The sequence below is a fragment of the Tauraco erythrolophus genome, chromosome 9 (genome assembly GCF_009769465.1).
Source record: "Tauraco erythrolophus isolate bTauEry1 chromosome 9, bTauEry1.pri, whole genome shotgun sequence".
NCBI classification, from domain to species: domain Eukaryota; kingdom Metazoa; phylum Chordata; class Aves; order Musophagiformes; family Musophagidae; genus Tauraco; species Tauraco erythrolophus.
In genome coordinates this window covers 1,862,861-1,877,500 of record NC_141473.1, presented here as the reverse complement: position 1 = coordinate 1,877,500, position 14,640 = coordinate 1,862,861, and the positions used below count along the sequence as shown (strand labels likewise).

Here is a 14,640-nt window from a genome sequence, read left to right as displayed (position 1 = left end):
AGTGATGCTGAGCCTGACCAGGCTTTCTGGATGCCTTAAATTGAGCAGATGCAGCCTCAACTCTTGACAGTAGCCGTTTGCTTAAATCTGTTCAGTGGCTGAAACGTAGCAAACGGAAGCTGGAGGCTTTTTTATAGTTTGGATGTTCATAGAATCCTAGAGCGGTTTGAGTTGGAAGGGACCTCAAAGATCATCCAGTTCCAACCCACCCTGCCATGGGCAGGGACACCCTCCACTACACCAGGTTGCTCAAAGCCTGATCCAACCTGGCCTTGTTGACTGGAATGTTTGTGCACCTGAGAAGTTCAGTGGTGTTGGGTCTCCAGCAGCAGCGATGGCATCAGGTGGCTTTGGCGCAGGAGAGATGTGGATGGTGAAAGCGATGGTGTAGGGTGTCGTTACCTCCCTGTGTGTGCTGAAAGGGTTTGGATGATGAGAATTTCTTGGAGGAACTACTTATTGAACGTTTTTGCAGTCTTTTTCATCCAGTGTTGCCCTTGTTTGGTTGGCTTCCTAATGGAGGGTGGTTTACATCTTTAATTTCGGCGGGGGTGAGCCCTGGGCTCCAGCACACCCAGCCACTGTGATGAGGAGGCCGTGCATCATTTACACATGCAGAGAGGGGGTCTGTTCCTCTGAACTTCCTAATTCAATAACTCTCAGTGACACAACTTGGTTGATCGAAACAGGAGAGTAAAGTTCAAGAGGGAACTCGGGATTTTCCACCCACGGGGACTTAGAAGAGGCTGGGATGATCAGAGGTACCTGCTGCATCGCAGGAGAGGGGTGGACCCTGCCCTTCCCCTCCACTGCCCATCGAGCAGATCGTTACATGTCGGTAACAGCCATTAAATAAAGACATTTCTGTTTATGGTCTGATTTAGCATCGTTGGGCCCAACTGCAACTGGGGCAGGGGAGAAAAAGGAAACACAAGTTTGCACCGTGCCACAGACAGGGGATGTGAAGGGCTGGTGCTGAGCATCAAACTCCTCCTTTCCATCAGCTCTAAAACTGTAGTCTGCTCTCACAAGTGCGTAGCAAACTGCTGTTAAGGCTACTGCGCCCAAAAAAAATGGGTCAGAATATCAGTTACCGCTCGAGTAAAACACCCACTGACTTCCAGGGAGTTTAACCTGCAGAAATACTGCTGGATGAGGTCCGGGGAGAGTTACTTGCTTCTAAGGATAGAATTTGGCCCCACAACCCCTTCAGCAGTCTGAAGGGAACTGCGCTTAAAACTGTGTTAAACTACAGATCAGAAACAGCTCCCGTTAATTGGGTTTTAACGTAGCTCGGCCACTTCAAGTGAGCCAACCTGAATGTTATATATTTTCAAAGAAAGTGTGTTGGTACATTTTTCATGTAAGTGATACAGATACATAACATGTTTATAAATCATAGTTGTGTTTCTGTTTTACCATATTTACTATATTCATTATGCATTTACTCATGTAACTGTATCCGCAGAAAATAGTAGAAGAGATTGCCCCATCCCTGGAAGTGTTCAAGGCCAGGTTGGATGAAGCTTTGGGCAACCTGGTGTAGTGGAGAGTGTCCCATGGCAAGGGTGTTGGAACTAGATGATCTTTGAGGTCCCTTCCAACCCAAACCATTCCATGATTCTATGGTACAGGGTCAGAAATGGGCACTGCAGGGTCTGCTGCGAGGACATGTGTTCCCCAGAGATGCCACGTTGGAGGGAACAGGTAACTTCAGCTGTTGTTAGTGCTACATGCTGGATTGGTTTGGGTTTTTGAGTGTTTGAACACTTAATGACATCTGCTTGAACGGTTGCTAGTTCTGTAGTCAAAATGCGCTGCAGTTGACCATAATTTATCTGCAGGTAAATGTAGAATGAATGTAGAATGTTTACTGGGGGAAAAATGCAACATGTTTTCAAGGACTGTTGCTCCTTTTGTTGTGCCACAGAAACGTGCACTAGAAACACAGCTTCGTTGTTATGATCCACGGTACAGGGGTATCCTGGTGAGAAATAATAAAGTAAATAAATAAAAACATAAAAAAGTGTGATGTGACCACAGTCGAGGTGTGTTGTCCGTGGTGGTCCGGTGGCTCTGCCCTGCCTCTTATGCAGTGGAGAGTCAACAGAGAGGTCCAGCTCCTCTTGGCCGGCAATCCCATGGGGTCAGATCTGAATGATGAGAAAGCGATATGTTTCAGGTATAAATATTAATTTAGCTAATTAAATGCAATCATAAATAGGACAGAGCGTGGGAAACTATCTCATGAGTCATCTGAATGATGGGATTATAGAGTGATGGTGGGAAAGGATCAACGTGGCAGTTATCAATCACAAACGTTTTGGTGGTGGGAAGAGACCTCAGCTGGAGTCAGACTGGGTGAAGATAAAGTAGGAGTTTGAGCAAACTGCTAGTACAAGCTCAGATGATGAACGTTAGAAGAACTAGATGCGCAGGGTGTCGTATGTCTGTGCTCAGTAGCAGAAATGAGGAGCAAGTAAATTTTATTCTGTGAGGAAGTTTTTGACAAAAATGTTTCAAAAAAAATAAATGTTAGATTGATGCTTTTAAGGCAGGGGATTTCCTTTAGATCTGTGTCCTGTGAGTGGAATTGGCTGTGTTTTTAACTGAGGAATTTTTGTCTGTATCCAAAGTAACGGGCACAGAGGTGCTCTCGGAGGTCTTGGAGTAACTTGAGGCAGAATTCAGGTAAATACTTGTCTAATCCCTCCGTTATTTACCTGTTAAAATTAAATATGATTTTGTTGGAACTTTTGCCACTTTCATTTTTATAAATATATTTTTTTACTATAAAGTCAACAGTGGGTTATATCAAGTCAGTAATAGGTGCTCTAAAATAATTAGATTATTTTTGCATCTTCTTTCATAAAGCTCAGTCATTCAGAATGGCCAAGGTCTTTGCTTTGGTTCAACTATTTAAGCAAGCATAAAAGTGAAGTTTAACTTTATTCTTTTCAGTTAGGCACATTCTGTCTCTGTAATATATCAATATCACACACGCAGACAGCAACAGTAAAAGTTTTTAGTCTTTTCTCAATGACTTTGGCAAGATGGTTGCAGGACCCCTGATTTTAATCAATCCTTTGTCTCCATTGCTGTGAGATGTTTGGACTATTTTATGAGATACAGTATCACCGTACGGTCTAGTCTATATTCCCAGTAATCCTTTAATAGCAATGAGCAATTGCATTTTTTACCATAGAGTACCAATGGTCAGGGACTTACAGCCATTGAAAAAGGGAAGAAAAACGTTTCTTGGTCTGCCTGCTAACGAGCAAAATATAATTAAACAGTTAAGAAACTTAGACAAGCATTTGTCTCTTTCATGTACCACTTGCTAGTTCAGTCTAGAGTAGGGTAGGAGTGATTGTTGGTATTCAGATTGCTGTTTAGGTGACATACTTAATATGGCTTTAACTGCCTAGTTCCTAGTGAGAGACGTTCAAAATTGCTAAAAATGAGCGCTCTCGCTTGCATTAAATGCTTACACAGTTGCTTGTTGTCAGTAAAAGTTCTTCAGCTGGAATATGAGTCTGTTCTTCCAAGGTCCAAGAGCCAAGTTAAGTTTTCTGGATTAGGTGGACGCTCGTGCTGCTGTTTTGTGGGCAAACTGGAGTATTTTTGAAGTATTATGCTAGATATTTTAACAACGGTAACAACGGTGAAAACTGATGAGTGTAAAAACAAGCAAAAAAGTTGTTTGTGTAGTGCCCCCAGAAAGGCTGCGAAAACGATGGTGAGAAGCTGTAAGTATTTATAACTGTTTCTTTGCATTTGTGAAAACCCTTGGAAACCCTTTTACAAGGGCATGTAGTGACAGAACATGGGGCAATGGCTTTAAACTGAAAGAGGGGAGATTTAGATTAGATCTAAGGAAGAAATTCTTCCCTCTGAGGGTGGTGAGGCACTGGAACAGGTTGCCCAGAGAAGCTGTGGCTGCCCCATCCCTGGAAGTGTTCAAGGCCAGGTCGGATGGGGCTTTGAGCAACCTGGTGTAGTGGAGGGTGTCCCTGCCCATGGCAGGGAGGTTGGAACTAGCTGATCTTGAAGGTCCCTTCCAACCCAAACCATTCTGTGAAACCCTCCCAACTACCTTTGTGATCCCTCGGTGCTATGGATGCAGCAGCTGGAGGTGGGAATGGGTCCTCAGGGCTGTGGAGTCTTGGAAACCTAACTTGGTCTCGGACCTCTCCCTTCCCCATCCTTTGCTCTGCCTTCACCTCCACCTTCCTGGTGCAGCTCCAGCTCCCAATCGGAATCGATGAGGTGTGCATTTTCATGTAAAATCTGACAAATTGGATGGGGCTTTGAGCAACCCAGTGTAGTGGAAGGTGTCCCTGCCCATGGCAGGGGGATTGGAACCAGATGAACTTGAAGGTCCCTTCCAACCCAAACCATTCTGTGATTCTACAAAATTATTGATCGCTTAAATGAGAAATAGCATCTAGCAACATGAGTTGCTCTGTGTTGGCCATAGCACATGTTCCTTGGCAAGAGGGTGGTCCAGAGCCTGGTCACCTGGAGGGAGAACGTACAGTGTGTGCTGTAGGTGAGTGCAGAAGAAGGAGAAAACCTCTGGTACTCCCATTGGTACAGTGTGGTTGAGTTCAGCTGTTGCTCTGCTGGCATCTGCCTCTCCAGAACGATGTGGGCATCCTCAGCTCGCGGAGGTACAAAGCGTTTTCATGTAACGAGAAAATTTGTGTGTGTGTTAATTTTTATGTGCGTATATTACAGCACATCATAATGATTCTTAACAGCAGAAAACGTTGGCACGCGCTGGAAGCTGGTGAAAGTTCAGCCATGTAATTTGGGCAGGTTATGCTTCCAGGCACTCGCAGAGAGTTCAATAACAGTGTTTGGCAATGTCTCTTAGAGCTGCTTAAACTAATTAATGCACTCGCTCCCTACAGGATGAAACTGAGTTTTCAGATACGCGCGTACAACGATGTGCAGATTGCTAAATGTTTCGTTCTTTTGAACTATAACTTCGAGTGGTTTATGTGTGGCTGCAGAGACAGTGTATTTTCTCCCAGGAAAAACGTCCAGTGGCTCTGGAAAGAGGATAATCCCTGCTTGGCAGAAGAGGGTAATCTCTGTCCCTCTTTCAGCGTGTTAAAAGGTGCTCAGTAATTTAGGCATCACTGGGCATGGTGATGCCAGGGGGGTTCGGCCACTGCCCCGTCCTCCCGCTGCCGCTCGCTGCCCCAGCACGGGCTGCACCCGCTTCTGCCCCTGTTCCTACAGGTCTCAGAAAGTTACAGGCCCATCACATCCCAGCCCATCGTCACCCCTGCCAAAAATGGGGGCAAAAAAAAAGGGATTTTTTTGGATTCGGGCCCCGGCAACATGGGAGTCACCGCGATTCATTGATTTAAAAGATGACACCAGGCAATAATTCCCCGAGACCCCTGAGCTGGCGAGGTTAACGCTGATCCTGCCGGCTTAAAAAGAAGGTTACCAAAATAAGAAGTAAGGATTTGATTTGAAATAAACCTTTCTGAAGAAATCACAGTAAACAAAATCTGTTTGCCTAAGGAAACCCTCCCAGCAATCAGCTCGTAACACAACTGCTTGTGCTAATGAACCCAAAGCTGTTAATGTGGTTTCTTCAGTTAAATTGATTCATGAATTTTGAAGAGAACATTATCTAATGAATTTTCTTTGAATAGAAAGCAATTAAAAGGACAAATCAGTCTGATTAACCCCAAAGTCACCCTACTGCCACAAATGGTGTACAGTTTGAAATTATATCATAAAAAACTAGAGCAGATTTGCTATCTCTTTGCCCTCTACTAATCCATGTAAATTAATGAACAACAAAGTTAATTTCTTTGATGACCCTTTTCTCATATCACCTGGATTATGCTGATGTTTAATTTGCTTAATGTTATAATAAAGACTAAACAGATTTTTTCAATGAAGTGATTATCATTCCCTTCAGTTAAGAAGTGATTTTTATTATTTAACACACACGTAATGGTGGATGGGTTTCCTTTAAGAACAAAATCACATTTCGCTGTGTTCCTATGTAACGTAATCAATGTCTTTTTTGACAACTAAAGAAAGAAAATGTTTTTAATCAGTCGTTTCTTTGCCAAAGCTGGAGACTGAAGCTCTCAGCTGGGGGAAGGGGTCTCTCTTCCTTTTTTTTTTCCCCTCTTTTTTTCCTTTTTTTTTTTTTCATTCGCCAGCTCGCTCCTCTCAGTAAGTTATTCACTAGTTAGATCTTCAAAGCTTTTATAAGTGCCTTGGAAGAGCAAGAGGTGTTCAACCCAACTAAAACCCAAACGCGACTGTCGGTTTTCCTTTTGTAAAATAATCCTGGGTTGGGAAGGTAAAGCCCTGAGATGCAGAAGAAAGCTGGTCCTAATGCATTTACTTATTCATTATTTCAGCGATTGGAACACTTAGAAGCAATTTGCTGGTGAATTAAAATTAAAATAATGGAAGATACATTCTTTTTTTTTTTTTTTTTTTTTCAGAGCCCGGTATCATTAAGGATGTGCCGTACGTTCAAGGTCACAGCTAGTCCTTATATTTTGTAATGTCTGCAGTGCTGAGCAGTAGCTTGGGGGGTCTCGACTATAAAATGCAGTCAGCCAGGATAATACCGAGTCCGCTGGCTCTAGGGCTTCTTCTGCCGCGCGTCCCAGCTGAAGTTGGAAATTAGCTGGAGATGCGAGGGCTTTGTGAAATAGGTAGAGCCGGTTATTTCTTCCCTTTTTAATTTGACTCTATGCTAATTTGTGCTCTGCCAATTTAATGGAAAAACCACATTGTATGAGTTAACAGGATAATTGTACTTGGAGCAAATTAAAAATATAGGAAAATCAAAGCCTTAAATCCTTTTTTTATAGTGATCGGTTACTCGAAGCGCTCTTTCTAATAATCATGTATTTAAATGTAGTGATACGGGATGCAATAACAGGACAGTGCACCGGGGCTGTTTCCGTTTAAATTAGAGAGCTGCTATGGAGACCTTGCTTTGCATTGGGTTTCTCGAACGCTTCGTCTCGGTTTTCCCAGCCGTGCGCTCGAACGGCGCTCGCCTCGTCTTCTTTGCAGATTCTTTCACCAGACAAGTGTTGTGGACCCTGTTGAGAGACGTGAAGTTTGGAGAGGCCGTTTCCTACAAGCAATTAGCAGACCTCGCGGGCAACGGCAGAGCGGCGAGAGCGGTGGGAGGAGCGATGAGGAGCAATCCCGTAAGTTCACGTCAACTTTTAAGTAAAGTTGATGGAAGATGGTGGATTTAGAGAGCTTTGCGGGCTAAATGTCGTTAGATTAAATTTATCTGCTATGAAAACTGGTCTACCATGAGTAATAAGGTCAGTAAGTGTTTTTAATCAGCAATAACGCACAACCCAGTTTAATGTGATTTATTCCCTACCATATATGGCGTTAGATTTGAAAAAGAACCATTGCTGCTCTTCTAATTCCTCAGCCTTTATGCATGTTGTTGTTCCCAAACTTCCTTACACGTTCTTAGGTGGGGGAAGTCTTTTATCCCCCAACACAGACCTCAGTTTGACAAGGTATGAGTAGCTCTGGTTGTGTTACCAGCAGTCCATCCTCTCTGGCGTGGATACGTTTCTGAAGATGTGGAAGAGGAGGGATTTTAAATCAGATTTGAACCAAATCCCTAATTGTCAGTATGATTTTTTTCCCCACGCGCCCCAAACCAGCTGTAAATGGCATTTCTCCATTAGATGCAGGTGAGCTGCCTGAATTTGAACCAACTGGAGGGAGCAGTGCTCTAGGTTAGCCCTGTGGATTTTGGAAAAACAGTATGTTATAATACTTGGCCTCTTTGTCTGTCTTGCCAATAATTATCTTTCCCTTTTAGTTGTCCAGGTTTAGATTTCCAGATGTATTTGTGCCCCCGACTCAGGAAAGGAAGAGCTAGTAAAGGGAACACCAGTATATCTGTCCTTACACATGCATTCCCTTACTAGTTGCCTTTAAAAAAAGTAAAAAAAAAACGTTAATTTCTATGAATATCGTTGTGGCCGTTTTGGCCATTCTTCGACATACTTTCCCTCATTACCACTTGCCCTGAGCAATGTGTGTCTTTCCATACCCGAATTGCTCTCCTCTTCTCCAGCGTTACACCTGCTGTACTCTTTGACCTCCTGTGTGGTTTTCACATTCAGTCCTCTCAGTGTTTTCTTTAATAAGGTACGTATGAGACTGCAACGTGTAGTTGCAAAGCGGGTTAGAAAATCTGTTTTCACAAGAGCCGGTGGCTTTACCTTCAGATCTAATAAAGGTGAGGGGGGTTTGCAGTGCCACGTGTTACCTTTATAGTTCACCTCATTTGTGAAATCAACCTGCAGATGATGCATAGTCAACCTGCATGTTCTGGCTCGTAGGTCTGAAGGACCATGCAAAGATTGATATGGGAAATATGAGAAACATAGTGAGTAGGTGCTCCCATGGAAGTACAAAAGGGACCGTGTGTGTGTTTGCATGTGGAATATGCATGAAATTACAGGTTAACTACAAGGAGATGTGTTGTGATAAAAGTGTGTTTTGGAATAGGCAGGGCTGTCATTACGGTACTGATTGGTTTTTATCAGCAGCTTTCTGTTGTGAAATATCGGGGCAGTATTACATTAATATAGCTCTTTCTCCCTAAAGCTATACATTATTATCTAGAATACGCTTAAAAATTTTCTGCTGGAGACAGAAAACGCTGCAGCTGTAGTACGGGATGGGAAATAACAATAATCAGATAGGACCTCGTTTAAAAAAAAATTCCAGTAGCTTTGCTGTATATTTTCAGAACTATTTTCATCCTTCCTCACAGGGGAAAAAGCAGGAATTTTCACACCACAACCTGCTGTTACCGCTACTTTGGATGCTGCTGCTCCACTGCAGCCTGAGGGCAAAGCCGGGTACATTTCTAGGCGATAGCAATTACATATCCTTTTGCACAACACTGTATTGTTATTCTTTGAGAACTGTTTCCTGTAGGTTTGCATTGTGTTGCCTTATCTTAATGTACTCCGTATTCTATTGGAAAGCATTCCATCATATTAAAATAGTTTGTATTGTCAAGTACAATGCAGCGTGTTGACGAAACGGAGCTTTATGCTGCTTTTATGAGCTGTTTCGTAGGAAAATCTGATATGCACTTAAAACATCAGGGTGTACTTTGTACTTTGGTGAGCTTGGAAGCTTAAACCCATCAGACACGATGTGAGTTTCTACGGTAGTGCCCTGCCCGCGCGGAATCACGGGATGCCCGTGGACGTTGCGTGTGTGCAAACACCCTCGCAGTCTCTTTATCAGATGAGATATTGAGCTCTGAATCTCACTAAACAGCTCATTAAACTGGAGACGTCACCTGGACCGCAGCATCGTTAACATGTCGGCGCAGAACGCGAAGAGCTCACCTGCAACGGGAGCTTTGGGACAGAAACGCTGGGTTTGAGGGGCAAGTGCTTGGAAGTCGTTGCAGGAATGTTGATGTTTTGTTAAGCAGCAGATGAGCGATTTTTGTTCGCAGGAGAGAAGCCGACGCTGGTGAATGCTTGTGTTGCGATTATGGAGTGAAAGCGAACACTCCTGTTAATGGCTGCTGCAGAAGCGATGCCAAACAGCAATGTCTTAGCACCTTGAGATGCTGCCTGTGATTAAAGGACTAAATTATAAACATGATGACTAAATCATAAACATGATTTAATGAGGATGGTAATAATAGTAGAAATGAGCGTTTGAAATAGACCCGAGCCTGGCATTGCATCGTTCCTCAAACTCGTTCATAAAAGTGCGAATCTCACCTTTTTCCACGAAATACCAGCACGTTTCTCCTTTCTACAAATCAGGGGCCAGTCTTGTAATTTTGGTAGCGTGCACGTTCCACAGGTTTCCCTCTGTAGCTGAGTTGCTTCACATAATTCATACGATGACCTTCAACTTTATGAGAAGGTGGAAGAGGTGCCAGCAGCAGCTGAAAGACGCGACATCTTTGCCTCAATTTATGCCAAGGACATGGTGGGGATGGCTCACCTTTCGCAAGAGGAACTTCAAATAGTTTACTGCGCTTCAGATTGATTGCAAGGTCTGTGGTCCTCAAAGGGAACCCATAAAGTTCAATTAAAAATCTCATTAGACTAGTATAGGAGGATCAAAAAGAAATCACAGAGACTCGTGGGGAATGGCGAGTGTTGGGCTGATTAGTCCAAGGCCATCCTAAAGGACTGTTCTGTGCCTTAAATAAGACATCTTCAGCGGGCTGTTAACGGCAGTCCCAGCTGCATCCGGTGGTTTTTATGTTCTCTCCGATTGCGTTAATGTTCGGGCTGAAGCTCAGCTGAGTGTGCAACTGGACGCTCCCATCGACCTGTCCGAACTCAAGGATGTTATTCGGATGGGAAATGTTTGAGATGGGAAGGAGTAATAGTGCGTTTATGAGAAGATGGTGAATTTTGGGAGTGAAGCGTGGTGGACACCTAAACCAATGGGTGCGTTAATTCCGTCGGTGGCTGGCAATAACCCGGCAGTAACCCCACGCCGGGTCACGGCGCGGCATTTGTGGCTGCCGGGGAAAAGGGGGGAGAAAAAGCCACAGGACACGAGCAAACTGAGAGGGGATTTTTTGCCAAGTGCGATTATTCTTGTGTGTTATAACTTGATGTTTCAGCTCTTTCCGTCATCGCGGCCTGGCTGATGGGGTTTTGACAGTTTGGCAGTTTCTGGAGGTCTCCAGCCCACCGGCAGGTCAGGTTTCCATTGCCTCAAATTAAAAACTCTTTAACGAGCGGAGCGCCGCGGCCGAGCACCGCTCCGTCCTCAGACGGAATTTGCTAAACGCGGTTCAAAGGCGATCGATATCTCGTGCAGGAAGGTTGGTTTTTTCTTCCCCCACCTTTTTTTCTTTTTTTTTTTTTCCCTAAACAAACGCATTATCGAGGAGTTAGTTTATTCACAGATTGCCACGAGCGTTAATGACCGCCCGAGTCTTGTTCTGCCACTCACCCAGATGGCTGTTGATAAAGATTTAGCATCATGTTCTGAGTGTCAGGGCTGTCAGTAGTGCTGAACCATTTGACCAGAAGAAAAAACGCACAGGGAGCTATTGATTACAGCTTCTCAGTGTCACTTGTTCACCAGGATTTAGGTATTGATGAGGCTGCGAGTGAAAACAAGCTCTTTCCCTTGTGGGCCTCTACCCAGAAGAACAAAAGCAAAGTTGGAGAAAATATTCAGCTGGTGCCCGAATCAGAGGGACTTCGTTATTGATCCGAGGGGCCCCTTCATCTGGATTTTTTTTGTTGTTGTTGTTGGAGACAAATCTGTGGGTTTGGAAGTTTTATAGTGTTTGAGGTCGGGTCTGTGTAAGTGACGGATTCATGTATTAGATGAATTAGATTTCGCAGCATGAAGATTTCAGCAGAGCTATAGTATTATGAGCCGCTTGGTTATTGATAAAAATTACATTAAATGTAGCTGAGGCATTAAAGTGCCAGACTAGGATAGTACTCCCTCTAAAATGTCCTTAGGGCCCTAATAAATTTTAGCAGGTTTAATTATTTTAGTAGTCTGAAAGTTGTCACCACAATTAAGCCAAACTGGAGCAATATTCGATATTTTTAAATTACGGCGCTGGTGCAGCCTTTGTACCACATTTTCTTTTATGTCTGACGCTGTGGAGGGTGACATAGGGGCACTCATAGAATCATGGAATGGTTTGGGTTGGAAGGGACCTCAAAGATCATCCAGTTCCAACCCCCCTGCCATGGGCAGGGACACCCTCCACTACACCAGGTTGCCCAAAGCCCCATCCAACCTGGCCTTGAGCACTGCCAGGGATGGGGCAGCCACAGCTTCTCTGGGCAACCTGTGCCAGTGCCTCACCACCCTCAGAGGGAAGAATTTCTTCCTTGCATCTCATTGAAATCTCCCCTCTTTCAGTTTAAAACCATTGCCCCTTGTCCTGTCACTACACACCCTTGTCCAAAGTCCCTCTCCAGCTTTCTTGTAGCCCCTTTAGGTACTGGAAAGTGCTGGAAGGTCTCCCCGGAGCCTTCTCTTCTCCAGGCTGAACAGTCCCAACTCTCTCAGCCTGTCTTCACAGGTGAGGTGCTCCAGCCCTCGGGTCATCTTCGTGGCCTCCTCTGGACCCACGCCAACAGCTCCATGTCCTTCTGATGTTGGGGACTCCAGAGCTGAACACAGCACTGCAGGGGGGTCTCAGGAGAGCAGAGCAGAGGGGCAGAATCCCCTCCCTCAACCTGCTGCCCACGCTGCTCTGGATGCAGCCCAGGACGCGGTTGGATGGACATGGACCCCTTGGTTCCAGTGTCTTTGCATCAGCTCAGAAAGAGATTTTGGCCCCTGTCTGTAGCAAGATTTATAGCCTTACCACCAAAATACCCTGATTTACTGCATATATTTTTAAAGAATTGCAAATTAACCTTGGAGATTTTTTTACAGTGTGTTCTTATGGCTTGTTATGGCTTTGTCACTCAAGCAGATCTGCCTGCAGTAACTCGTGCACGTGGACTGTAAAGACAGAGAAATCCCAAAACAGAGAAACACTTGCAAAAAAAACTACTCCTTTAAAGAAGTCGTAAACCAAGCGCCGGGATGGCATGGTGTGGAGTAGAGGTTTTATTGGTACTCACTGGCATTGTCACGGATGCATAACTCACTTGTGGCATTGCCAGCTCCAAATACAGCAGCTGTTATAAGCCTTTTTATTTATTTGCATTTATTAAACCTTGATTAACAATAACCACTTATATGTATTCCTGTTTAGTGTGATAGCCTGTGGGCTGAGATTGAGATTTTAAATTTCAGCCATTAAAATTACTTAATAAATCAGAAGAACTCCCCCCCAAAAAAAAAAAAACACCAAAAAACAACCTATTTATAAAGGTCCAGCTTCTTTGGGGTCTCAGGCTCAAAAATGAGCACAGCTTCAACTGTACTGAAATAACTATTAAGCAGGATTAAAATAAGTCAGTGTAAAGTACATGATTTATGCGTCTATATATAAATAAATTATATTTTTTGACTTCAGATATCCAGATTTGTGAAAACTGCACTTTCCAGTGAGTTATTGTTTTCACAGCTATATCATTGCCATCGAATTACTATGCAGTTACCAAAACACATACGGCGTGATTAGAGATGATGTATTGCATTTTTTATGGTGTGTACTTCAACTATGATAATCACCTGTAATAAAAAAGAGGGGAAAAAAAAGGCGTTTATGTACTTGTCTGCATGATCAGTCTATTATGTAACTTCTCGCATTGATTTTTTCAGAATCCGTGACATTTGGCTATAAATGATACAAAGTAGAAGGCGCGAGGAAGAAAGTTCTTAAATTGGTTAGGTGTGAATTAAATCTCTCCTGTTGTAGGTTTTAAAAATTCACAACCCATTTTGGATTGACTTGCTGTTAAATAATAAATAGCGCCTTGTTCTCCGATGGAATTTTTCAGCAGTGCACGTCGAGGTGCTGTAGCGAGAGGAGGAGATCCGCCGGCGCAGCGGGGCTCGTGGAAGCGCTGCTCTTAGTGGTCTGGGTTTTTTTTTTTTCCAGAAATACGGCCTCTTCAGATCCTGGGATGATGCTCAGATCCTGGGATGATGCTCAATAGTCGTTGTGTGCGTTGTGGGTCTGCCAGGCTTCGTCACCCACCCTGGACACTGAGGTCCCAGCTGCTGGATGGAGCGAGTGCAGGGCAGGGAGATCTGCGCCTTGCAAAGAGCCTTTTATCTTTGGGGTTGAATAGATCGGATTTTACTCTTTTAAGACTTTGCGTTGTTTTTATGTATTAAAATTTCTCCTATAACTTCTTTTTCCTGAAGAACTGGGTGGTGCGCAGAGCCCGTGGCCGTCACGCAGCGGTCCCTGATCTGCGCTGTTTCTGCACCATAGCAGCTTGGCCAGGAGCAAGTCCTCGGTGCCACGGCTGCCCGGTCCTCCTCCGGCACAGCCGGGACTCTGCCGGGATTGTCCTTGACATGGACACTTCAACCAGTGTCCCTGCCAGTCTAGTGGCGGGCGACGACTGGTTTGGCAGTGGATTGAGGGGCACCATCCCCTTCGCCTCTCCCTTCGCCCCCTTCCTTATTTTGGGTGTGTGTTTTGCAGATCCCCATTATCATACCGTGCCACAGGGTGATCCGTAGCAGCGGGCAGACTGGCAACTACGGAGGAGGAATCCTGATGAAAGAGTGGCTGCTCTCGCACGAGAAGCTCCAGAAGGAGAAGTTAGCATATTGATGCAGCTCGGCCGCCGCCGCTAACCAGCCAAGACACCCCGCCACCGCCACGCGGCTTCTAACGAGCTCTCAGAGCGCCCAGCAGAATTCAGAAAAAAATGGTAAATATTTGAGTGACATACAAATATAATGCAAGATCCGGAGCGAAGTGCGTGGTGGCGCCGCTGTATTAAGAGAGCGGGATGCGTCCTGAGGGATGCAGCTCCTCTGCCCTTTCTTGTTTTTACATTTTACAGCAGAATGACTCCGGCGGTCCGGGCCCGTTGCGCGCGGGGTTTGTTCCCATCTCCAGGCCTGGTTTGTTCTATTTTTAATGTCCATTAAAGCAGGGATAAGGGAGCGGGAGGGCCGTGGTGAGCGCCAGGAGCGAGCCTTCCCCTAAGGCAGCGC

At 44.7% G+C, this 14,640-nt stretch overlaps 1 protein-coding gene across 1 annotated transcript in view; it reads left to right on the top strand.

Moving 5' to 3' along the window:
- MGMT (O-6-methylguanine-DNA methyltransferase) overlaps nt 1-14,251 on the top strand; it is a 149,930-nt gene extending 135,679 nt beyond the window's left edge. Inside the window, exons 4-5 of the mRNA XM_086616793.1 lie at nt 7,072-7,211; nt 14,120-14,251. Of these exons, the coding sequence (XP_086472919.1) occupies nt 7,072-7,211; nt 14,120-14,251 (272 nt within the window). The remainder of the gene's footprint in view (nt 1-7,071; nt 7,212-14,119) is intronic.
- The last annotated feature ends 389 nt before the right edge of the window (nt 14,252-14,640 follow it).